The 22,830-nt window shown below is 47.4% G+C and overlaps 1 protein-coding gene across 8 annotated transcripts in view; it reads right to left on the bottom strand.

The window, feature by feature from the left end:
• Nucleotides 1-2,859: 2,859 nt before the first annotated feature.
• Nucleotides 2,860-22,830, bottom strand: part of FBXO34 (F-box protein 34) — a 42,056-nt gene continuing 22,085 nt past the window's right edge. For 4 of the 8 annotated variants that reach the window (XM_051768806.1, XM_051768805.1, XM_051768798.1 and 1 more), the window contains 2 exons: nt 14,685-14,884; nt 2,860-6,246 (listed from right to left, as the gene is read on the bottom strand). In XM_051768806.1, coding sequence (XP_051624766.1) covers nt 4,095-6,246; nt 14,685-14,761 — 2,229 coding nt within the window. In that variant the 5' untranslated portion in view covers nt 14,762-14,884 and the 3' untranslated portion in view covers nt 2,860-4,094. Of the gene's footprint in view, nt 6,247-14,684; nt 15,546-17,287; nt 17,376-22,830 lie in introns of all 8 variants that reach the window. The other 4 variants (XM_051768804.1, XM_051768800.1, XM_051768802.1 and 1 more) reach the window with 3 other exon arrangements.

Genomic DNA, 22,830 nt, shown 5'->3' with positions numbered 1-22,830 from the left:
GAAGGACTGATGCCCTGTGATTCCTGGCTGCTGCACACTCAGGAGTGGGAGCAGCAGCCACGTGGGGTTCCTGTACGCAGAGCTGGGGGCAGTTTATTGCCTCAGTGACAGCACAGTCAGTTCTGCCCATGGGCAAAGCAAGCCTGGCTTTGAGCTCAGCTCATGCCTATGGGATGTTCAGGTCAGCTCTGCTTAAGCAGGGCCAGCAGCAGGAGGTTTTGTCCTCTGCCCACACTGGTTTGTGGCAGGAGAGCAGCCTGATAATGCCCTGAGTCCTGTCCCTACTCCAAGGTTGCCTGGACCAGCCAAAGGCAGGCTGGGAAGAGAAACAGCCCAGGGTGAGGCTTCAGCACCATTCCCACTCTGCGAGAAGTGGGACTCGAGACAGAGGTTGGATGTTTCAGTGCAGTTTTGTGCAGGTGTGAAATCCCAGAATGGTTTGGGTTGGAAGAGACCTTAAAGCCCATCTCATTCCATCCCCCTGCCATGAGCAGGGACACCTTCCACTAGCCCAGGTTGCTCCAAGCCCCGTCCAACCTGACCTTGGACACATCCAGGGATGGGGCAGCCACAGCTTCTCTGGGCAACCTGTGCCAGGGCCTCCCCACCCTCACAGCCAAGAATTTCTTCCTAATATCCCGTCTAATCCTGTCCTGTCAGTTTGAAGCCATTCCCCCTAGTCCTGTCACTCCAGGCCCTTGTCCAAAGTCCCTCTCCAGCTCTCCTGGAGCCCCTTTAGGCACTGGAAGGGGCTCTCAGGTCTCCCTGGAGCCTTCTCTTCTCCAGGTGAACACCCCCAGCTCTCCCACCCTCTCTCCATAATAGAGGTGCTCCAGCCCTTAGAGCATCTCCATGGCCCTAATGACAGTTCCAGGGGCTGCCATAGGGGCAGAAACTACAGGAAGTCACCTGAGCTCCACTGCAGCATCTCAGCACCTCATCCCAGGGAGCAGAGACACAGCAAAGGGAAAAGCTGCTGCAGGAACAGCCAGGATGGAGCAAGAGCCCAAACACAAGCCTCAGCCATGGGCAGCTTTTTCTGTGGTGTCCATGCCAGGAGAGTCCCAGAGCTTGATGAAAACTGGAAGCTCACAGACAATGGAAATGTTATTACAACTTCTTTGCTGGCATATCTGGAAATTCAGTCCAGACACTCCAACTGCTCCCAGGCAGGGAAGTCAAGCACATGGTGCAGTCCTTCATCCTCAGTTCCAAACACTGGATTTTGTAAATCCAACACTGGATTGTTGTTTTAATTGACTCGTAGGAAACAAAAAAGTTCACTGGACCTTGGGTTCTCCCTGAACCATCCGTTAAGGAAACAGAAATCTGCACTTTACTACTTTTTAGGAAAGAAAAAGCCTGCAGGCAGCTCAGCATGGCAACACTCGGAACCAACCCACATCTGGATGCAAAAGCTTGTTCTGCAAAACAATTTTTAACAGCAATGCTGTGCAACAGGGACAGTTCCAGCAAACAATGTAATAAATGATGTATAAACCAGCCCACGCTCCCTGGCCACCTCAGGGGGAGGGCAGGGATGGGGCAGGGTAAATAACAAGTTGTCCTCCAGATTTACCTGTTCCAAGGAACAAAATAGCCTAATGACATTATTTTATCCTTGTTTTTCCCCTTGTTCAACAAAGGTGACCAAGATCTCACACTCTGTTCCAAAAAAAATGACCTCACTGGCCCCTTATCTAATTACAAAATATTTTCCTCTGCCGCTCCGTTCCAGCCTCGCAGGGACTTTCCTCGCTGCTGCTCAGCCTCAAGTTTTCCAGAGTCTTGGGTGGGGGGCAGGAAAGCAGCTTCTTTCCCCTTTCCCTTAATCAAAATCAAGCTGGAGGCCTTTGATGCCGATGGCTTTGGCCAAACAACAGCCTGGCAGTTGCTTTGCTGCTCATCCGGAGGGAGCAGATGGAAGTTTGGGTGAAGCCTGCGCCCCGTTATGGGATGAAGTCACGGATTAACCAGGGATCCTGCTTTTCCTCTCCCTCTTCCCAGCCGATTACAAGGAGGGCCGCACCCTCCTCTTAGATTCCTGGTCTCATTCCTCGTGGTTGTCATCATGTCTGCAGCGCAGGGAGGCTGAGCAGCCAGGGAGGGGTGTCTGATGCCCGGGGTGGCAGGAGCAGGTAAAGGCAAAAAATAAACCCAGCACATCCTTTAAATCTCTCCCTGAGCTCATCAAACCCATACTTCATCAGGCTACAAGGGCTCCATTTTCCTTCTCTCACAGTTAAGGGAAAGAATAAAAGCATCCACCTTCAAACCCTCTCTGTCCTCGCTCCGGAACCAGGGGGGTCGCTCCATGTGATCCCAGTGCAGGTGAAGTGGAGGGAGGTGGGAAGCTCAGCCTGGCCCCCACAGCCAGCAGTTTTCCACACCTTGCCAACAGGATGAGCCAGGGGCAGGGCCACCTTATCCAGAACTCCTGCCCTTTCCAGGTGCCCCCTGGGGTTTGCAGGGCAGAGGAAGGCCTGGGATGAGCCCCGTAGGAAGGTGGCACTGGCTCTTCTTGCACCAGGTCAGAGATTCTGGCTGCTCCAGCTGGAATGGTCCAGGAGTCCATCCATGCCTTGAGAAGGGGCAGAGAAACAGCACCAAGTGTGGGGAGAGAAGGGACTTGGACAGTGCAAAGGCACAGCTGCCACGCTCCGTTTGGCTCCCTGGAAAAAGGGCTGCTGCTCCTCTCAGCTCCCAGGAGCTGAACGTGGCTGCTGGATTGTCCAGGGTCCATTCCCAGATTTCCAAGCCACTCACCCTCAGAGGGGTGTAACTGGAGTCTGGATCACAGCATTGCAGGAGAGGAATGCATTCAGGGAAATACTGCAACAGATGCCATGCTCCGCTCCCACTCCCAGTTTGAGCAATCACTGTTCACCCAACACAAACTGTCACCATTCCCCTGGAAAGCACCGACTCACACCCAAGGAATGAGATGCCAGAGGCTGCAGCAGAGCAGGGCGAAGCACTGCAAGCATTTCTGGTGAAAGGGACAAATTCGACATAGAGCAGACGGCAAAGCTTCCAGCACATCACAGAGCCAAGGCAACTCCACATCCATCCTACCGGACCCATAGTCTGTCCTGGAGCTTGCAAGGAACAAGGCAGGTGCCCACACAAGAGCCAAGAAGCAAGATGACCAGAAAGTCCCTGTTTTTGCAAGCTTTACACACCTAGCACCAGAATTCCCGACAACAGGAGCCTCTGCTGCACGCAGGGCTGACAGGAAGGAAAGGAAAAGCTGGAATCTGTGAATGTTACAGCAGGGAATAGAGATTGGGGGGGTGGTTTTTTTTGTTCCTTTGTTAGTAGGACAGGTTTGCCAGAGGAAGCTCACTGCACGTCTGAACTACAGCACAGCACCAAGTTTCTGCCACGTGTTTTACAGCATTTTTATTTCGGGGCAAAAGTCTTACAAGAGAAAGTCTGGTAAGGCAGATCTAGAATGCACGTTTTATTCATGTAAAAAAAAAAAAAAAAAAAACAAAAAAAAAACCCCAAAAAAACCAAACCAGACAACATGGGTAAGGTAGACAAGAATATTTTTGTTTTATATTCTGACTATACAATAATATTCATCTCTTTTTTTTTTTTGTTTTTAAATCCACTGCCACGCTACTATAATGGGTCTGTTCTATAGTCTAAGTTTCAGGTTGTCCAGTTAAGTTGTCTGCAGCTTCTTTAAACAAGTTGACCTTTACCTATTTAGAGTTTCTTCTCAGAAACATTCATATATTATGCGGAATATACAGATTTTGAAACAAGACACTTAAAAACACACACACCTATAGCCGCAACACTGGGATAGCTGCATTGTAGGGGGTTACCTTGTTCAGCCAGCTGTAGACTCTGTATGTACAATTAGGGGTTTTTTTATAGTGTTATTTACAGAGATGGACTAAAAGCTCTCTTTAATCTAAAAGGTAAAGGCTCTTGTGTTTGAGTATGTGCAGTTTCATAGCCCTGTGGAAAACAAAACAAAACAAAAAAAAAAATAACCACGACAATTATATACACTGTAAACAGCACAAGGCATGAGAATCTCCTCCTACCCCAAACAATCTCGCAGGAAAAGTGTATGTGCACTAATATTCCTCTTCCACTTCGGCTCCCGCCCCTCTGGTCTTCTTGTGGATGGCGCGGTTAAAGCTGTGGCAGGCGGGGACCCAGTGATTGTCGTGGAGACCCAACTTACAGCCCGGGATGCCCTTCTGGGACCGGTGGCAGCACATCCAGTAGCCAGGCCCGTAGGGCAGGGCCTGGCAGTAGGGTTTGGGGTGCCACCGGCACAGTGACACGTCCCCCTTCACGTACTTCTTCTTGCACTGCTTGCAGGGGTCCTCTCGGTACCGGGGGTCCCGGACCCAGCGCGAGTCCGCCGGCCGGATGTTGTAGTACTCGATGATGAACTTGAAGTAGTAGCAAGTGCATTTCAGGGCCACCAGGCTCCTGGTAGGGAGCAACCCAAAGATCTTCACTATGATGTGGTGAGGCAGGAAGGCCATATACTGCTGAGGCTCCAGAAGCTGCTGGATTTTAAACCTGGTCTCCAGAAAGTCATGCGAAACCTGCCTTTTCAGGCAGGAAGCGTCAAGTACTTGCAAGGCCCCTTCTGTGGGAGGGACAGAGGGGGCCGATGGCTCTGTAGGGACACTGCTCCTGACACACAACCCGCTGGATGCCAAAGCGCCCTCATCCTCATTCTGGGCTACTTCTCCTGGCTTCTCTTGGGTACTTTCCCGTGGTGGCTGTTGCTCGTGAGCAGCAGGCTGGTCGTCCTGGAGGAAAAACAGCCTCCCCGGGAGCGAATCCTCACTAGAACTGGAGCTGGAGAGCTTCTCTTTCCTGCACCCTTTCTCGGTCTTGGTGACGGATATACTGATGCACAAGGGCTCCTTCCTCGCAGGATGCAGGCTCTGCTTTGGGAAAATCACAGGCTCCTTCGACGTACAATCAACGGTCGCGTTTTTGCTCTGCAAGGGATCCGGTGGCAGCCTGGCAGCAGGAGCTGGACACGAGGACAGCAGAGCTCTGGGAGGCTCAATCCGTGTCTCAGTGTCGCTCCTGGCGGCTGCCATCGCCAGCACCGCGTGAGCAAGTCCCGAATTCACATTCCCCATCCGGGTATCCAGCCCCGAAGGAAAAGGCCGCCGAGCAGAGGCGCCGCCATCCCACAACTCGGCGTCACCCAGAGCACCACAACGACCTCCGTATCCAGCCTCTGCCACCCCCGCCTCCCCCAAGCCATCCCCCTGAGCCAGAACCCCCGGCACCCCCTTCCCCGCCTCTCCCTCGGGCTGGGTGCCGTTGGCCAGGAGCACCCTCCCGACGTTTCTGCGGAAGCTGTTGTTCCGGGAGAGGCTCCCGGCCTCCCGCTCGCTCTGGCGCCTCAGGCACTCCGACTCCAGCTTGGCCACCATGTCCAGCACGCGCACGGGCTCGCCCTGCTGCTCCGCGTGCACCTCGCACGCCCCGGCCGAGGAAAAAGGGTCGGAGCTGGGAAGGGCCCCCTTGGGCTGAGCGCTCGGCCTCGTGGCAGGGGCGGCCGTGCAGGTTTTAGCACAATCCACCAGCAAAGCACTCGCCCGCTGCTCCAGGAAAGCCACCATCTCTATCACCGAGAGGGACCGGCCCGGGAACGCCCCCTCTCCGCTGTCATTCCCGTAGTGCACCGAGCAGTGCTCGATGCCACAGGCAAAAGGCTCCGGCTGGGAGCACCTGGCATTGGCCTCCCTCATCCTTTCCAGTTGGATTTTGGCTTTTTTGAGGTCCACCGATTTTTTCCTGCGCTTGGCCGTCCTCCCGTCGATGTCCCACGTGCTTTTGATTTTCATGGAGCCCACCCTGCTGGTGCTGCTGCACTGCTGGGCCGCGAAGAACGCGATCTTCTCCTTCGTGTTGCCAGGTTTCACCACGGCCCAGACATCCAGAGGCCCTTCCCCTTCCTCTCCCTGGTGGATCGTTGCAGACAGGGCGTTCTTCTTTTCCCTTGCACTTGGACCATCCGCTGGACCTTTCCCGTTCATATTGCACATAGTATTTGGATAAATAATCCCCAGAAGCTTTTGAGATGGAGTCACGAGGGAGGGTTTTGGGAAAACGCTCAGTTTGGTGCAGGTGGTGTACTTTTCTCCTTGTGCTGATCCCTGGTGGCCTCGCAGGGAATCCTGGCTTATTTCTGGGGATCGCTCTTTCTTCTGTAACTTGAGATATGGCTTTAAGTGCATACCAGAGACCCTGGAAAAACAGAGAGGGGAGAAGTTATAGTTGCAAAATATGTCTGTCTGGAATTAGAGAAGGTGGCCCGGGGTAGGCAGCATCCCACACCTCAAGAAGAACCACATGAGAAAGGAAAACACAGCAACCAAATCTCCAACATCCACCCTTGGAAAACTTCCTGCAGTAGAAGAGAACTTCCCCTTAGATAAATCTGTTGCAAGGAGAAATCCTGGAGTTTATCAGTTGTGAAAACATAGCCAGTGGTTCATTCTAGAGTTAGAGGCATCCTTCTGCCCATTCGTTCCTTAATCCAGTTAGTTGTAAGGTACACGTGGGTCATGGAGTCTGTCTCCTGAAAAGAGTATATTTGATAGTGGATGTCCAGATAAAGTACAGTTAAAGCTGAAAAGAGAAATTAGCAAGTGTAATTACATTCACCAGAGACCCCAGTGGGTATCTAAATTCCTAATACCACCCAAAGTCACCAAATGGCTTGAGTTGGACCTTAAAAACCACCTCGTTTCCAACCCCCTGCCATGGGCAGGAAGACCTTCCACCATCCCAGGTTGCTCCAAGCCCTGTCCAACCTGGCCTTGAACACTTCCAGGGATGGGGCAGCCACAGCTTCCCTGGGCAATGAAACTTACCCTTTAGAATATTGATAATGGCAAATTTGGTGACTTTCTCATAAGGGTCCTTACATTATACATCAGATACCCCCCCAAAAGCGAGAGAAGCATCACGTACAGCTGAAGAGACCCACTCTCAAGGACATGTTTTCATGGTTAGGAATTTAAGAGCTGTGAAGGACCACTTGGATGCTGCTGACACTGCAGCAGCAGCATTCCTGCAGCACTCAACTCCTCCGTTCTGTCACACCCTCACAGTCACCCTCCATTCAAAGCTCAGAGCCCGGGGCGCTGCCACACAGGGTGCAATCATCAGGAGACTCCAGGCTCTTCTCCCAGGAGTATCACAGAAGCACATTACAGAACTAACTATAGATTATGTTTCCATGGTAATCTTTGAATTGTTACACTCAAAGGCCTCCACTTTGAAACGGGGATAATCTGTGCTTGCTAGCTGAGGAGCAGCAGGTTCAATGCCACATCCATCAGGAGCCGATACGGACACATTCAGGCACTGAACACGTTTCCCCGGAGAGCTACCACCAAGACAGTTGCTTAAGCACTGCATTTGTAGCCTAAAAACAGCTTTTAATTAAAAACCTCAAGGCACAACATCTACAAAGTCTGACAAATTTACAGCTGATGCTGCCCAAGCGGAGGAAGCCTCCAGCACCAGGAGCAGCCATGCTGCTTAACCATTGCTTTCCCTGGATATTTCCCTCGGGCCCTAGTGATAAGAAGTGAGGGGCAGGCATAGGGGCTTGGGGGAGGTATATCAAGAGGAAGGGCTTAGTTCACCTTTCTGTGCCCCTTTGCTCCACGCAGTGCGTTGAAGGCCAGGAAGCAGACCCTGGAAAGGATGATGCTATCCTACGTTCTTTCCCTCCGGATTTTATAGGGAAACCATCACCTCATTCTTGCAACCAGACAGCGCCAAAACCATCTGCATCTCACCTACAGACTGTGGGGGTACAAGATCTCAGTGTTGCAGATACACCTACCCAGTTCCTGGGTTAATTCTCTCCCTGTGCCTCCTGCCTGCTAATTCCAGCTCGTTGGAATTGGGTCACCTCCCAGTTTAGTCTCCTCTGCAAAACGCGACTGAGCTATTTTGTTTGCCTCTCCAGTTGGATGCTAAAAGCTGAAATAATCTCACAAAAATAGAACTTCAGGGTGCTGAAACAGATGCATGAAGAGAACATGGGAGATCAAGGGTGCTGGAGTTTGCTCTGGCCTCATTTTCCACAGGGTCTGGCTCATTTTGTCTGCACTTCAGTGAAGCAGGGTCAGGCCCCTGATGCACCCCGGACAAAGCCCGGCCCAGAGGAGCAGCAGGTGAAGCACTGCAGCAAACTGCTGCAGGGAACAGTGCCTGCAGCCCTCCCTTCCCTTCCAGAAGGACATTCTGGAGCTGTGCTTCCCAGATTAGAGAGAGAGAAAAAGCTCCGGTGGCCGCCCGCCACCGTACCCTGGGGAGAAGAGGTGAATGCAATTAAATACAAGATTTGCATGCTGAAGTCTCCTGAGCCAGGAGCAGAAGATCAAATTTCATTCATGAGTTTTCATGCCAAGGTGTTTGAAAAATGAGCTGAGCTTGTTCATAAAAGGCTTTCTTCAAGCAGTTTTCAGGAATCCGGGAGGACAATCGGCTCAACACCCTTTATTAAGAGAAGCTGCAAATGAAGGTGAGACCAGGTATTATAAGAATGAAAACAGGACCAAACTGGTTACCCCAACAGGCTCAGGGGACACGTTTAGCCAGCAAAGTTGGTTCAGCTGCTCCCAGCTATTTCTGGTCTACGGAGAAAGACAAAGGGTAGAGTTCTGCCTCACCTATCCCAGATTTTTTGTTTAAGGTTATATTTCCTCCTGTGTTTCAGTTAGTCCCTGGCTCAGCCAACAATACCATTTAAGGTTGAAAAGTTATAATTTACATAACAAAATTATGCCTTACTCAGAAGTTTTACTGCCAGAATAATTGCCTCATTTGAATTCAGCACCCAGTTCATTGCACATGTTCTAATGGATCTGGATTTAAAGAAAATCTTCATCTAATAACTTCAGACAGCTATAAAAGAACACTGCAAACTCCACCTGACCAGCTGTCACCTGCCTCGCAGTTTTCCAGCAGCAGGGAAGAGAACTTCCATTTTAAAAGGGATCTTAGTAATGGACCTTACCTGAAAGTGTCATTTGGAAAAAAACGAGCCTCCACCTTTGCTGTGGATATTAAGAATGAACTTTTAGGCAAACACAGCTTCTTCCCTGCACGTCAGCAGCACATTTCATCTCTAGCTCCTAGAATTAGAACAAGCCTTCCCAGCAGAAATTGCTTTGAAGATGAACCAGAGCCCAGTCCCCACCCACAGACTCCCCTATTTCTGCAACATCTCAGTGCTGGCAAGTGGAGAACTGTGGCAGCTGCAGGTAAAGCTTTTAAATATTTAAAACCACCAAAAATAGTTGCTAAAAGGTGAAGTCACTGACAATTCCCTATGAAACTTAATTCCAGAATAATTCTGTTTGCTTTCCTCCACCCTTTAAGTTATCAAGCTTTCTAATTTTATCTTTAGAGACAATGACTCTTCAGAAGTCCACAGAGCACACATAAAAAGGTTTTCAATCCCAAACGTGTGGTTTTAAATTGCTGATAAGAGAGAATTCTGCCAGGAATGATCAGCACTGAAACAACGAGCAGTGCTGCCTTCATGCTGTTATTCCATCCTTAAGCTGATGAAATAAAGGGGCCAGTTTTTTTTATTTCTAATCAGCCCTGTCTGAAAAACAGGATACTTGCACTGCTGGAATGATACTGCTGTTTTCCTAAGTCATAACTACAGCTTGTTTCCACTGTAGTTTTATCAAGTTAGTTACTCCACATTGTTGATACAGAAATATATTCCTTTATATGAGCACAAACACACACACAACCCTCTCCTCTTCCCACTGAAGACCCACTTGTGGACTCCCCATCCCTGGAAGTGTCCAAGGCCAGGCTGGATAGGGCTTGGAGCACCCTGGTCTAGTGGAACATGTCCCTGCCCATGGCAGAAGGGTTGGAATGAGATGGTCTTTGAGGTCTCTTCCAAGCCAAATCATTCCACGATTCTTACTTGCCAAGCTGGCCAGAATCTTCCTGCATCCTTTTGTACTTATATATGTCCTAAATCACAGCAGCCTAAAAAAATAATACATTTGCTTTAGTGGAAACTCCAAAGTTGGAGGGAAAACTGGTAAAAAAAGGCTCAGTTTTTACAACTCCTTTGTGAGGTCCACAGAGAACCTTAATGCCTCTCACTGTCAGGGACTCTCATGATGCCCTTGTGAAGCTGAAAGATTTCCTCTGGCCAGCAAGAACAACAACAACAACAAAAAAAAGTACAATATTTCCAAACAGAATATTTACACTGCAAGTTTTCTGGGCAAAGCACCGGAAGGTTTTGTTAAGGAGAAAATTTCCATCAAAACCCCCAAGTTTCCTGTGGATTTCTTCTTGTAAACACACCAACTGCAGTCGACAAAAGTTTCTCGTGTTGCTGACTGCGCACCCAGTGCCAGCTACAACTCTGAAAAAACCCTCAGGACACACTAACAGAAGGCAGAAGAAGCCAAAAAAAAAAAATAATAAAAAAAGGAGTTAAAAAAAAAAAGTCAACTACAATAAAAACCCACACCAAGCATAACCTCTGGCAAGGCTTTTCTCCTCCCTGGCATGCCAGCTCTCTGTCCACAGGGCTCAGCTCCTCTGTAAAGGACACTGACAATTAGCAAGGACTGAGCACTGAATGTGAGTTAACTATGGTCAACCACTTGTTATTTCTGGAAGGGCTTGGTGGGTCCTTTGGGCTCAATCTCCAGTACCATTTCCATCCCCTTTGCACTGCCAGGGCAAGGCAGAGCAGACAGAGAGCTGCTTCAAAGGCATTCCACGGATTCTGCCGGGGCGGGAAAGTCCCGGCTGAGCAGCCGGGATGGAAGAGGCTCTGCTGCTCACTGGAGCTTGTTCTGGCACGTGGCAAGTGTCCAAGCTCGGGGAAGGGCGGGTTGGGAAGCACGACGCTCCGGAGTTGGGGCGGGTTCGACACCGGCAGCTGTGGAGGCATCTGATTTCTAGAAAACCCACTCCCTTGGAGCAGCAGCTGCTCCAGACCCACCTCCCAGCGCCTGCAAAACGCCTCTTGCATCTCTCAGAGAGCCAGCAAGGATTCTTATGGGATTTGAAGGCAAACAGAAGGTATCTGGCTGCTGAGGGAGAGCTCTCTGTCCAAGTGGCCAGCCTAGGGGAAGGGGGAGCAAGCCAAAAACGTGGGGCAGAGCTGGCCCAAAAGAGCTGAGGAACTGAATGCAAAGCAAACACCTAACACTGAGTGTTCACCCCATCAGGTGTTCAAATAACCTGACTCTGGGGGAGACAGCACCCAAATGTAGCTGCACACAGGCATGAAGTCCATCATCCTCACCACACAGAGGTTTCAGGTGACACAACACACACCCAAGCCCAACACACACCACTCCAGTTCGAGGGCTCCCACGCATTAATGTTCTGGACACATTTTATACTAAACACCCACACACTCTTCAACGTAAAGCACAGTCAACTTGGCTACTTTCCAAATTTTATACAGGAAGAAGTGACACTGCTTTGCCAGGCTTTTGTATAAAAGCACTCACCGTGAAGCGAGTGACGTAGAAGCGGTTCTTTGTTGAGCCTCAGGAACCTCAAACCCCTGCTCCCTGCTTCCCAACCACACTGGAGATGACACAGGGATGACATAAAGCAGAAGGGAACAAAATGAACTGACAGATTTGGTGTTCAAGGTTATAAGCTGCTCCAGAAACGTGTAGCTCAAAGACAACCACGTGCCTGTGGTGGAACAGGCTGAGATGAGAAGAAATCACAGAAGGACAGTAAGAAAAACAGTGGTGGTTTTATAGATCTTCTGCTTAAAACTGCCCAGAGCAGCACAGATACGTGATATGCTTCCTTCTGGAAGTCTTTTACCTCTCTTACTTTAACATTTGTTTTCTGATTTGTTAACAGCAACAGGACCAAGACCTTTCTTCACATCATAGCACAACATGTATTTCTTCAAACAGCTAACGAACCAACACAAAGTGATGCTATTTATAGCCTTCATTTTTGTGCATATTGTAATGAGAACACATGAAAGGTTGTAGAAATTAACCTTGGACCACACGATCAGTCGGAGACTCGGCGTTCAAAAGAAAAGAATAAGTGAAAGTACATCTGAAGGCAAGTCATAAGGTTGCTCTTTTGAAACTCAAGACTGAAAGGAACTGGTTCATGAAGTTCAAGATGTGGTGCAGAAGATTTCACTGCAGACAGATTTCTCCAGGAGCCAAAAGGTGTTTTCATTATTAAGAACACATCCCAAACAAGAACTGAAGAAACTCCAACTGGATGTGATCCTTTTTCGTGAAGGATACAAGAAGCAGACGCAGGTTTCAAGTCACATCACTTAGAAACTTGTATCTTGGAGCTCAAAAAGTCTAAGGATAAACATGAGAAGTGGTGCAGCGTTAGGTCACTGCAGAGATATTTAAAAACAAAGAAATAGTGAAAGGTTCCTCAGTTTGTGAGAAAGGACTGGGAGAGAAAAAGGGCTGCAAGCAAGGGCAGGGCAGAGATTAGGAGTATTCCAAGTGCTACACAAAATACCAAAATTGACTTTGCATCATTTTTAAAGAGGGGTGGTAACTGCGATCGTGAGGGCAAAAGCCCAGGCGTTAATCTGAACAAGAACATTGGCAGGGGGAGGATTAAAGAGCTTCATAAAAATTGTGAGGATTGGCTCATCTCAGTTTTAGAATCCAAAACAGATAGGCTCACGCACTGCAGGCCAAGAAACAGGATTTATAAACCTCTTGAAAGGCAACAATGGGAGATAATAAACATGTGGCACATTGGAGGGGGCACTGCAGGGGAGAAAGAGAAGGGAGAATGATTGCAGCCTCTCCAGGGCTGGTATTCTGACTCCAATATAAAGGTGCTTTGCAAGCAAAGAGGATTAATGTGACACAGAGAAAAAGGGGGAAGAGGGAATACTTCAAAATGCCAGACTAACCTCAAGGCTTTCAAAAAAAAAGTGATCATTTTAGACAAATCTACTATATCTTACTCACATGGTCTTCAGAGAGCACAAAGAGATTTACTGGTGAAGACAGATTGGCAGAGGAATGGGAAAACAGACAAAGGAGCTGGCTTAGCAGCAGACAGCTCCAGGTGATGCTGAATAAGAAAATACCAGCTTGGAAACCAAAGACATGCCTCAAGAATCAGCCTGGGGAACATCTGATTTTGTTAGGAATGACCTCAGCACAAATACTGCACCCACAGAACTGGAGGCAGTTCCAAAACAGCAGAGGCACAAAGCTCCAAGTCACAGAGACTGAGGAGGGTTTTGAAATACAGGCAGTGATGCACCAGCAAGAGGAACACCAAGGAGTTCTGGAAGTAACTAAGGTGAATTGGCCACCATAGAAACAAGTAAGTGGAGGTGACTCTGTCACACGTTTGAGGCAGCAGCAAGAAAACCCTCCAGCCAGATCTGCCCTGGAGCACAGCAGAGAATTTTAGCCAGGATTGAGATGTATCCACACTGAGGACAACAACAGTTGTTATTCAAGAAGCTACTTGAGAAAACTTGGGCCATTTAGCACCACAAAACCACAGGTGAGGGTCACAACCCCATTTTACAGAATGCAGCAAGAGAGGTAAACCACTGAAAATAAGAAGTGGGAAGAAAAGCAGAAGGAAAATAAAGGAACAGAAACTCAAATAAGCATGTAAACTGTCATGAATGTTTAGTCTGGGAATCAAAAGAAGGTTCCTAATTGCACAGCTAGATCTGTCATCTTCAGTAATGGCTTAATAAACTGGAGGAGAGAAGAAGAGATGTAAGAAAAGATGTAAATGTTTTTAGGCTAGACTAAGTTCACAAAAGGGATTACGAGCTACTGCTTGGGAAAGCAAAGAGCTGGGTGACCCAGGAAGTCTTTTCCAGCACTAAATTACCATGAGACTAACATAGCAAGTATATGCTGTCTACACAACCACAAAGAACAAAGGTTAAAAGTTTGCTTTAAACCCACACAGCTTTTGGAAACCGAAAAGCTGGCGCTCTTCCGCCAGGCTGAGGAAGTTTAGGAGCCTTGCTTTCAGAAAAAAAAAGAAGCAAAAGAAAAGAAGATACATATATTTTGAAGTAGTCTGAACTCAAACAAACCAGCATGTTCTTGCATTTGCATAAGGACAAGTTGTTCTGCCCGGTGTTCCTATAACGAGACACAGTGAGAGGCGTTCACTTAATTGTCACATAAGCACAAGTGTTTGAAATCAATCGTGCATTTCTTCTTAATAAGAGACACAGGAGAGTGAGCAATGCAAAATCTGAGCTTAAACTAATCTAATTACTTACTCCATAGTAAGACAAACCGCAACAATGAGTGCCAGCATTTCCACTTGCTCTAAGCTGACTGTGTGTTCTAAAGCCTCCTCTGATGAGCCACTCGCCAATTAAGTTTTACTTCAAAGTCGTGTTCCCAAACTAATTTATACAGCTGTTGCTAAAAAACCCAAGGATTTCTCCAAGCACCCTGCCAGCTGTAGGGAATCTGAAGTTGTCATTATCAAATAAAAACGTCAAAAGAACATTTCTGCCCTCAAGCCATTACAGCGTTTCACTTAAACACCATCCGAAAGGAAGAATTTAGACCGAACAGTTGAGTGACAAGACAATAGCAAAGCAAGGAGAAGGCTCATTCAGTGCTGAACAGTCAGCTAGAGGCAGGCCAGTCTGTTCATACCGTTTGACCTGGTGGAAGGTGGAGGATGTGGAATTCAGCGGTTCCCTGTGGAGGCCAGCTCTGCAGGAACTCTTCATGGTAACTACCTCTCCAGCTAAGGCACGCCGTCACAGCCAATCCATCCTGGGTCACACCCCAGGCTCCCCCATCAGCTCTCCTTGCCCCACACAGAGCTTCACCGTGTCTCTGCCACCTAAAAACTGAACAAACATAAGACAATCACATTCAAGTACAGCAGCAGCTGAAGCACCGATGATCCAAACACGGACTCTCCCACGAGACAAAAAATATATATACACATATGTGCATGCACAGATACAAAATATATACATTTATATATAAAAGAACTTAACATCATCATGCCGTTATTGCAGCTGGAGTTTCTGAACACCATCAAACACAAATTAACACAACAGCCTGTCTGCACACACAACATTTTTCCACCTTATATACACGGCTACAGCGCTACCTTGTTACCTCCCACGGAACACCTCCGTCTGCAGAGCTCCTCGTAAACAGGACACACGAGAGATCCTTCTGCTTGTTAGCACTGCACCGGGCTTTTGGAGGGAAATAGCTGCTGGCAGTAAGATTTGAGGCTGCCAGGAGTTACGTTAGCGTTCTAATCAAAATAACGTGGTGGATTTCATACAGGACAGAAAACATGTCACCACGCAGCCTCCAAGTCCTGTGAAAACTGCCCTGTCTTTGCATCACATGCTGATAAGGCAGATTACACCAAAAACAACACTGCTCTGCAGTATCTCTTGTTCTCACTGCCTTCTACACCTTGTCCTTGGAGCAGATACTCTTACCGGCGCCTTAACGGACTCTGATGGCGAAAGAACAACAACCTTCGAGCTGGAACATTAAAGGGAAGAGTGACACAGCAGAAGAGCCCTGGAAAACCTCAAATGCTCCAGCCCGAGTTGCCAGCAGATTGTTTTAGAGACCGTTTGCTTCCTCTCTAGAGGACCACGCTCAATGATGCCGTAATAAAGGAATGCCATTTGAGGATGCTAAACATAGAGCTGTGTCCCCAGGGGATCTGTGATTTAGTGCAGCAGGTTGTTCTCTCCTTTTCAGCAGCTTTGCCCAGCGTTCCTGCTGCTGCCCTACTCCTGCTTTTGCAGAGATGGAGCCTCTCACATCAACCCCCTCCCAACACCTCCCACGCAGAAGAGCCTCAGCCTACACACCAACCAGTGCTTGACCAGTGTGGTTACAACTCAGTGCTCCCACTAAACACTCCTGGCCTGGAAAAGCTGCTCTTGGTAGCCACACTTGCCGAGAAAGCCACGAAGGATGAATTTTCCAGGCAGGAAAAAACAGAAGCTGGTTTAGACCCATCTTACTTGACTTTCTGCTACGGCAATTCCACGATTCGTCTACTGATGGTGATGGAGAGGTTAATCATTTGCCTACATTTGAGTAGCAGGAGCCTAAAATAATATATAAAATATTATATAAACACATTCCAGTCCTCATGGAGAAATCTCTGCTGAGTTCTACACAAGGCTAAGAAACGTGTCGGGTGGAGAAGATGGAGGCATTGCACTGGCAGAGCAGGGGGATGAGAGCATGTCCTCAGCTCCGGGAATTCAGGAATACCAGGAGTCAGGTTGCCATGATTAGCAGAAATTGAAGCTTTGTAGTTAAACACCACTTTCATCAGACTACCCAGGGTCTGTAACAAGGACCTACCCCTACGAGCAAAACCTAGGCACAAAAATCAGCTGTTTCTGATGTTTTGTGGGCTGTAAAATACGTTTTCACAAACAGTAATTCACAGAGGGGGAAAAAAAAGCATGTGCCTGGTGCTTTGGGAAAATCAAAGTTAAACACAAAATCGTTACTTTCCCATGAACCATCAGTAAGAGGCACTGAAATCCTGACTTTTCTCCAAGCTTTTGTCTGGCTTTCCTTCTGGCTTTACTGACACTAGCATTTCAGACTCAGCAGGAGCTGTATCACAAAAAACATGATTATATCCACACCCAAATAAACGCAACCACACCATTTCAAGAATGCCACTCACTTTTTCAAGAGCTAGAACTCCCTCCCATGTATCCCTGGTTAGAAACACCATATGTTTTGTGCTAGTCCTACTCCTTTGGGGATCAATTGAGAAGTAAAAGATAAAAGTCAGACAAAAAACTGAAACCCAAAGGTATCTTGTTTGCCGTGAAGAGCTCGAGAAGCAAAACCATGAAAAGAAGGGATTCAGGTCAGGAGCAGCCACAACCCTGATCCAAGCACAGGAATCATACAGTGGGATGTCATGTGTTTAGGAAGGGACCAGCACCTACCAGAGGGAGGCAAAAGCTGGCAAAATAGACACAGCCAACTTCAGATGGGCACTGCAGCACAGCTCCAACCACAGCTCCATACAAAGCATGCTTTTTCCCCTCCTCTATAGCTGCTGGGCCATAGAAAAGAGCTGAAATAGACTATTAATGCCAGCAAGCCCCTGACAAATTCCTACTGTGTGAGGAGTAAAAAGCTGTGCTTGTGAATTAAAAAAAAAAAAAAAAAAAGGAAAAAAAGAAGGAAAATAAAAAATAAAAAAAAAAATCAGCATCTAAGCTAGCAAAGATACTTACTGCCTTTTAATTACCACTGTTTCTGTACCAAGGCTGATCTTTAGCAGTAGGTGCTTCAGCCGATTTGCTAGTTTTGCACAGAGAAAAACTGAAATACAGATGCACAGAGAAACAAAACAGGAGAGGAAGTTAAAAACATAATGGTGTTGTTCTCCCTTTCTGAAGCCACCCCCAAACATATGCCTTCGTGCACAAGATGTGGGAAGGAGTCGGATTTTGGCAGCAGTAAAGCATCACATCCTCCCGGCCACGGACGGCAGGTCGGTCCCACAGAATTCCCCGTCTTATCATCAGGTTTGAATGCTGCTGCAGCTCAGGAAAACAAATGTATTAACTCAGCCAGAGTGGATGAAGGGGGGGGGGTCAAGGTCTCCTCATCTGTGCAGCACTAAAAAGCACTAAAGCTTTTGATATTTTGAACTAAAGCTTCACCGCAAGAACAAGTGTGTTTTAGCTGTAGCAACAGTAACCCGTCAACAAAGGAGTTCAAAGGGTGGGCACATCCTCTCAGAAAATTTACTTTCTAGAAAGGAGGCCGTGGCCTCGGGACTGGATCTGAGCAGCAATCACCCTGCTGGTAAAAACATGTGTGAGAACACATTTGACCACCCCACCTCCACACAAGGATGCTCCACAGGGACATGGCACCGGACGAGCTGGGCAAAGAGCAGCAGCACAGCCAGGATGCAGGAGAAAGCAGCAGCAAGTGTTTCAGAGGGGAACTCAGAGGAGTTAATACCAAGAAACAGTCATTATGATGGTGGGGAAAAAAAAACAACACAGTGCTGAGGCCTTATTATAAAGATACAGAGTTTTGTTTTCTTGCAAGAACCAAGTTCCAAGTCCATTCCCCCACCACTGAGCTCAAGTTTAGGTTGTTACATGATACTTGCCTCTAAAACTATATTTCACCAGACAGGCAATTCTGCCATTTCCCAGCCTAGTCATCCCTCCCTCCCTCTCAAACACCCGCCAGGACACCTATAACAGCACCAGAACTTCCTAAGCAAGAAGCTTTGGCAGAAAGCTTTTCCTCATCCCATACTCCCACTGGGAACAATCCACAGCAGCTCCCAGACTAGGCTGCACAGCAAGATGATACACCAAATCCTCATACTCAGCCTCTTAGACACCTATAGGAACACAACCCTTCCCTTTTAACCATCCTTCATGTAATATCTTCCTATTTAAAACACCTTAAAGAACTGCCTTTTGACACTAAAGGAGCCAACACAGACATAATCTGGCTTGTGTGCTCAGCTTCCCCACTGTTTGATGGTCAAAAAGGATAAAGATGCACAGATCTGATGTTATCTAATCTAAAAACAATAAAGCTGCCATAGGGGTTCCAACTGGAATAAATGTGGGGGAGCTTCCTGTGTCCACACACACCAAAACCAACTGATGCCACTTCTTCTAGGCACCAGGAACCAGAGCTGGTAAAGCAAGACCCTGTTACCATTGCCTTGGCTCATTTAGCCACCAAATTCACTCCAGCTCTTCCCTCTCTCCCATCCATACTCTGTACCCTGGATCACACCAGACAGAGCAGCTACTGAACTGAAATCTGAAGATTCCCACATAAGGGGAATCAGTGGAGGTCACAAAGATGATCTGGGGTCTGGAGCATCTCTCTTATGAGGAAAGACTGCAAGAGCTGGTCCTGTTTAGTCTGGAGAAGACTGAGAAGGGATCTCATCAATGCACATAAATATCTCAAAGGTGGGTGTCAAGATGATGGTGCCAGACTCTTTTCATTGGTTCCCAGCAACAGGATGAGGAGCAATGACCATAAATTAAAACACAAAAAGTTCCACCTCAACATGAGGGAGAACTTCTTTACATTTAGGGTGGCAGAGCACTGGAACAGGCTGCCCAGGGAGGTCGTGGATTTTCCCTCTCTGGAGACATTCCTCTCTGGACACATTCCTGTGTAACCAGAGGTCCCTTCCAACCCTAATAATTCTGTGATTCTCTTCTAAATTTGAGTTTGGACATCCATGTCAGCAGGGAACACATGGATGTTCCAAAACACTGTGCAGCCCCATGGCTGTTCCAGTCACTGTAATTCCTGCCACGCTGAGGTCTCATCCCTCTTTTCCTCCCAGCTCATTCACACCTTTCCCTTTATCAGCACTGGTTTCCCACTTGATTTCTCACCTGAAGCAGCTCAGGGAGCTGAAAGTAGGAGAGAATTAACCCAGAAGTGGTCAGCTCCCTGACCCACTTACCCCCAAGACCTGGCAGGATGAAGTTCTCAGCAACTCAGCCTGGATTCAGCCACCTCCAATCCACACCTGGAATCGTGCTGGAAAAGATGCCTGCTACAAAGTGGGTTTTAGCTTCTTTCAAGCCAGTGGAAAGGAACACTTCTGAATGCACAGTGGGCAGAATGCAGAGTGTTTCGGAAGCGGGGAAATGAGCGTGTAGGGCTCCAAGGCAACATTTGACTCTCCACTGCTGTCAAGCAGCGCTACTTGCTGTACTGATAAGCATATGAAATGCTTATTCTAATGAAGCACTACAGGGAGAACCTGTCTTCCTTCCAAGATCATGTCAATGAAGAATGAAAGGCTTCGCATTCGCAGCAATCCTGCCTTCTCTCTAGGTGGGGTAAGCGTTGGAAGGACTAAGTCGCCCCCTCAAAAGGAAAATCTCAGAAGGGAAAGAGAAAATAAAGGAAAGACAAGCTCTGCTGCACCCTCTTAACTCTGTATTTTGAGTACTGAAAAAAAAAAAAAAATATTACAAGTGTTTCCCTTGTTCAACTATTCCTGAAAGGTTTCAGCTGTCTCGCACGATTTGGGCAAGGACATCACCCGCTGCTCAACGGGGAAGGCGTTAAGAACTGGCTCATTAGATTTGTCCTGCTTGATCCAAGAGGAAAACAAAACCAGTCAATCCCTCACTGGGCAGTGCTGGTGACAAACACCCACCACCACCCCCAGATCACACGTCTCTCTGCTTTCTAGAAAGCTGCCTTGGCACTGCCTGCCGCTGCCGCGTGCCCCGAATGACAAACGAGGGGTGGCCGAGCACCCCGAACCAGCCACGGCTGCTGCGGCCTCGGGATATGGGGTGTGGGCAAACCCACCCACTGAACACACCACACTCAGGGCCATGTGACCCCCCCCAGCCACGCCTGAATTATTTAGAGTATAAAACTAGATTTGCTTTTTGCCGTGCAGATCCTGAATTAATGAAAGCTCAGCTGAAGGGCTGCTTCCCCGGGACGAGAGTAAGGAGAAAGCTTCCAGAAGCCTTCCCATTATAGAAGCAATAGGAGCTGGTTCCAAAAATAGTAGAGCAGCATTCCCAGAGCTCTGGAGACATTGTGCCCTGGTTTTGTGAGGCTGAGGTCTCACTGGATAGCTCCTGTACATGCAAAGATGGGTAGGAATGACTGCAAGATGCAGAACTGACGAGAAAAGGGAGTTTTAGGACAAACACCAGAGAGAGAAACCCAAACAGACTATAAGGAAGAGATCAGCTTGAATGCCAACAGAGAGCCAACCCGACCCACTTTAGAGAAAGCCAGTTAAAACCAGCAAGGAGAATCCCACCCTTTTCAAGAACACAGCTTGCTAAAAAAGATCCTGATGATGATGATGATTATTATTATTATTATTACAACAACACTGAGGTGGCAGATTAGGATTGTCAACAATCATTTCATCACCCCGTTTGTCCTGTGGATGTCAGGGATTCCGGTTGGAGAGCAGCACTGGACTTGTTTGGTAGATTTGTTTTTGCTGTGACAGCTCATAAACTGACCAACACATGGGCCTTCCTGACAGCAATTCCTCACGAGTTCACCTGGAATAGTTGGTTAGTGATCCAGCAGCAGGGCATAACGACCCACTCTAATTCCTAAAGTTTCCTTTGCCTGTTTCATGGCAGTTCTTGTAACACAGTGGGGGAAAAAACCACTCATTTGCAAAACTCCTCTGATTACCAGTGTATCTTTGTTTATCTTTGTGTATCTTTGCATCTGTGTACTCCAGCACAGGACTGGCCTTTTTACTGGCATGTAGTGACAAAGTAAAATGTCACCAGGAAACCAAAAATATCATACTGGACACTACATAGGCAAGAAGGCCCCCTGTCCCATGGCACAACTCCTTCTGTACATCTCTCCACAGGGTATGAAATGGCTTCTAAAATAGAAGAACAAACCTGCACCTGACTTCTAAATATCCAGCAAATAAATAAATACAGTTCCTTCTTCAGACCTCTGCTAATAAGGAAAACCCCACAGCAGGTGCCTCAAGGTTAAGCACTAAATTCATCAGCTTTACAACTCAATTCACTGAATTAAATATGGCTTTAACAGGTTTATATGGCTCTAACTGGTTTGGCCCAGCCTTTGGGCTGACATTTCTCCTTTCAGAGACCACCCCACATCCCCTGATCACAGGGCCAGACCTACACAGTTTAGCAGAATAAGGGATAGTTAATTTTTGTTTACTTCTGTGGAATCTTACCCTTTTAACCAAAAGGTTACATTGTGGATTTCTCTGTCCTATACCACTGTGGGTACCTCCTCAAAGACACAGTCACCAAAAAAAAACCAAAACACAGAAAACAACCCCTCAAAAAAACCTAACCAACCTAAATCCACACATATACACAAAACACTCAAAGCAGAAGGACAGTTTAGTTCACATGGATCAATTCTGCTGATCCACTGCAGCATTGAGAGGTTACAATATCCACTAGGCAACCCTAAAGCACCCAAATTTTTCCTAAGGGTCTCCAAAACCAAATTCAACAAACCTTATTTAGCAGAACACACACTAGATTAAATATAACAGTACCAAAAAAAGAAAAAAAAAAGGTTGTAGAAGTAATTGTGCCATTAGTTGCAAATATTTGGATAGGTTGGATAAGGCCTTGAGCAACCTGGTCTGGTGGGAGATGTCCCTGCACAGGGCAAGAGGGGGTTGGGACTAGATGATTTTTAAGGTCCAATCCAACCCCTTAAAATTCTATGATTCTATGATTTCTGTCTTTCAAAAGGCCCAAGTTTTTCTATCATATTCCTGAATCCACCCTGTTCTCACATACGAGCATTTTCCACAATTTTTTGCACCAATGTCTCATGATTTGTCATAAAATCTCAAATCCTTTCCAATTTTTCTTTAAAGTAGGCCACTGCTGGTGCCCCAATGTCACACCTTCAGAGAAAACTATCTTTCACTTTGCAAGGATGATGTAAAAACCACTGAACCCTGAAATTTCAAACTTATAGGTCAGCAGTTTACAAAAAAAAAATCTGCTCTGCAAACTTGGGAAAACAGTTATCCCAAGTATACCCAACTTCAGGACACATTTCATGCAAAAAGAAGCTCAAACTACTTTTCACAGAACATTTTGGAACAAAATGCCTCATGACATCTGATGAGGACAGCAAACTTCTAACAGAAGAGATTCCTTAGGAGCATCTAAAACCAACCTACCCACCCACAAAGAAGACACAGCACCACCCACACCCTCTGAACAAGCTTTGGATTCACTGGGCTTTCCAGATGTATCTGATAAAA

This window comes from Manacus candei, unplaced genomic scaffold (genome assembly GCF_025592945.1).
Source record: "Manacus candei isolate 608988 ecotype Guabito, Panama unplaced genomic scaffold, ASM2559294v1 h1tg000097l, whole genome shotgun sequence".
NCBI classification, from domain to species: domain Eukaryota; kingdom Metazoa; phylum Chordata; class Aves; order Passeriformes; family Pipridae; genus Manacus; species Manacus candei.
This window is presented reverse-complemented; position numbering and strand designations above follow the sequence as displayed.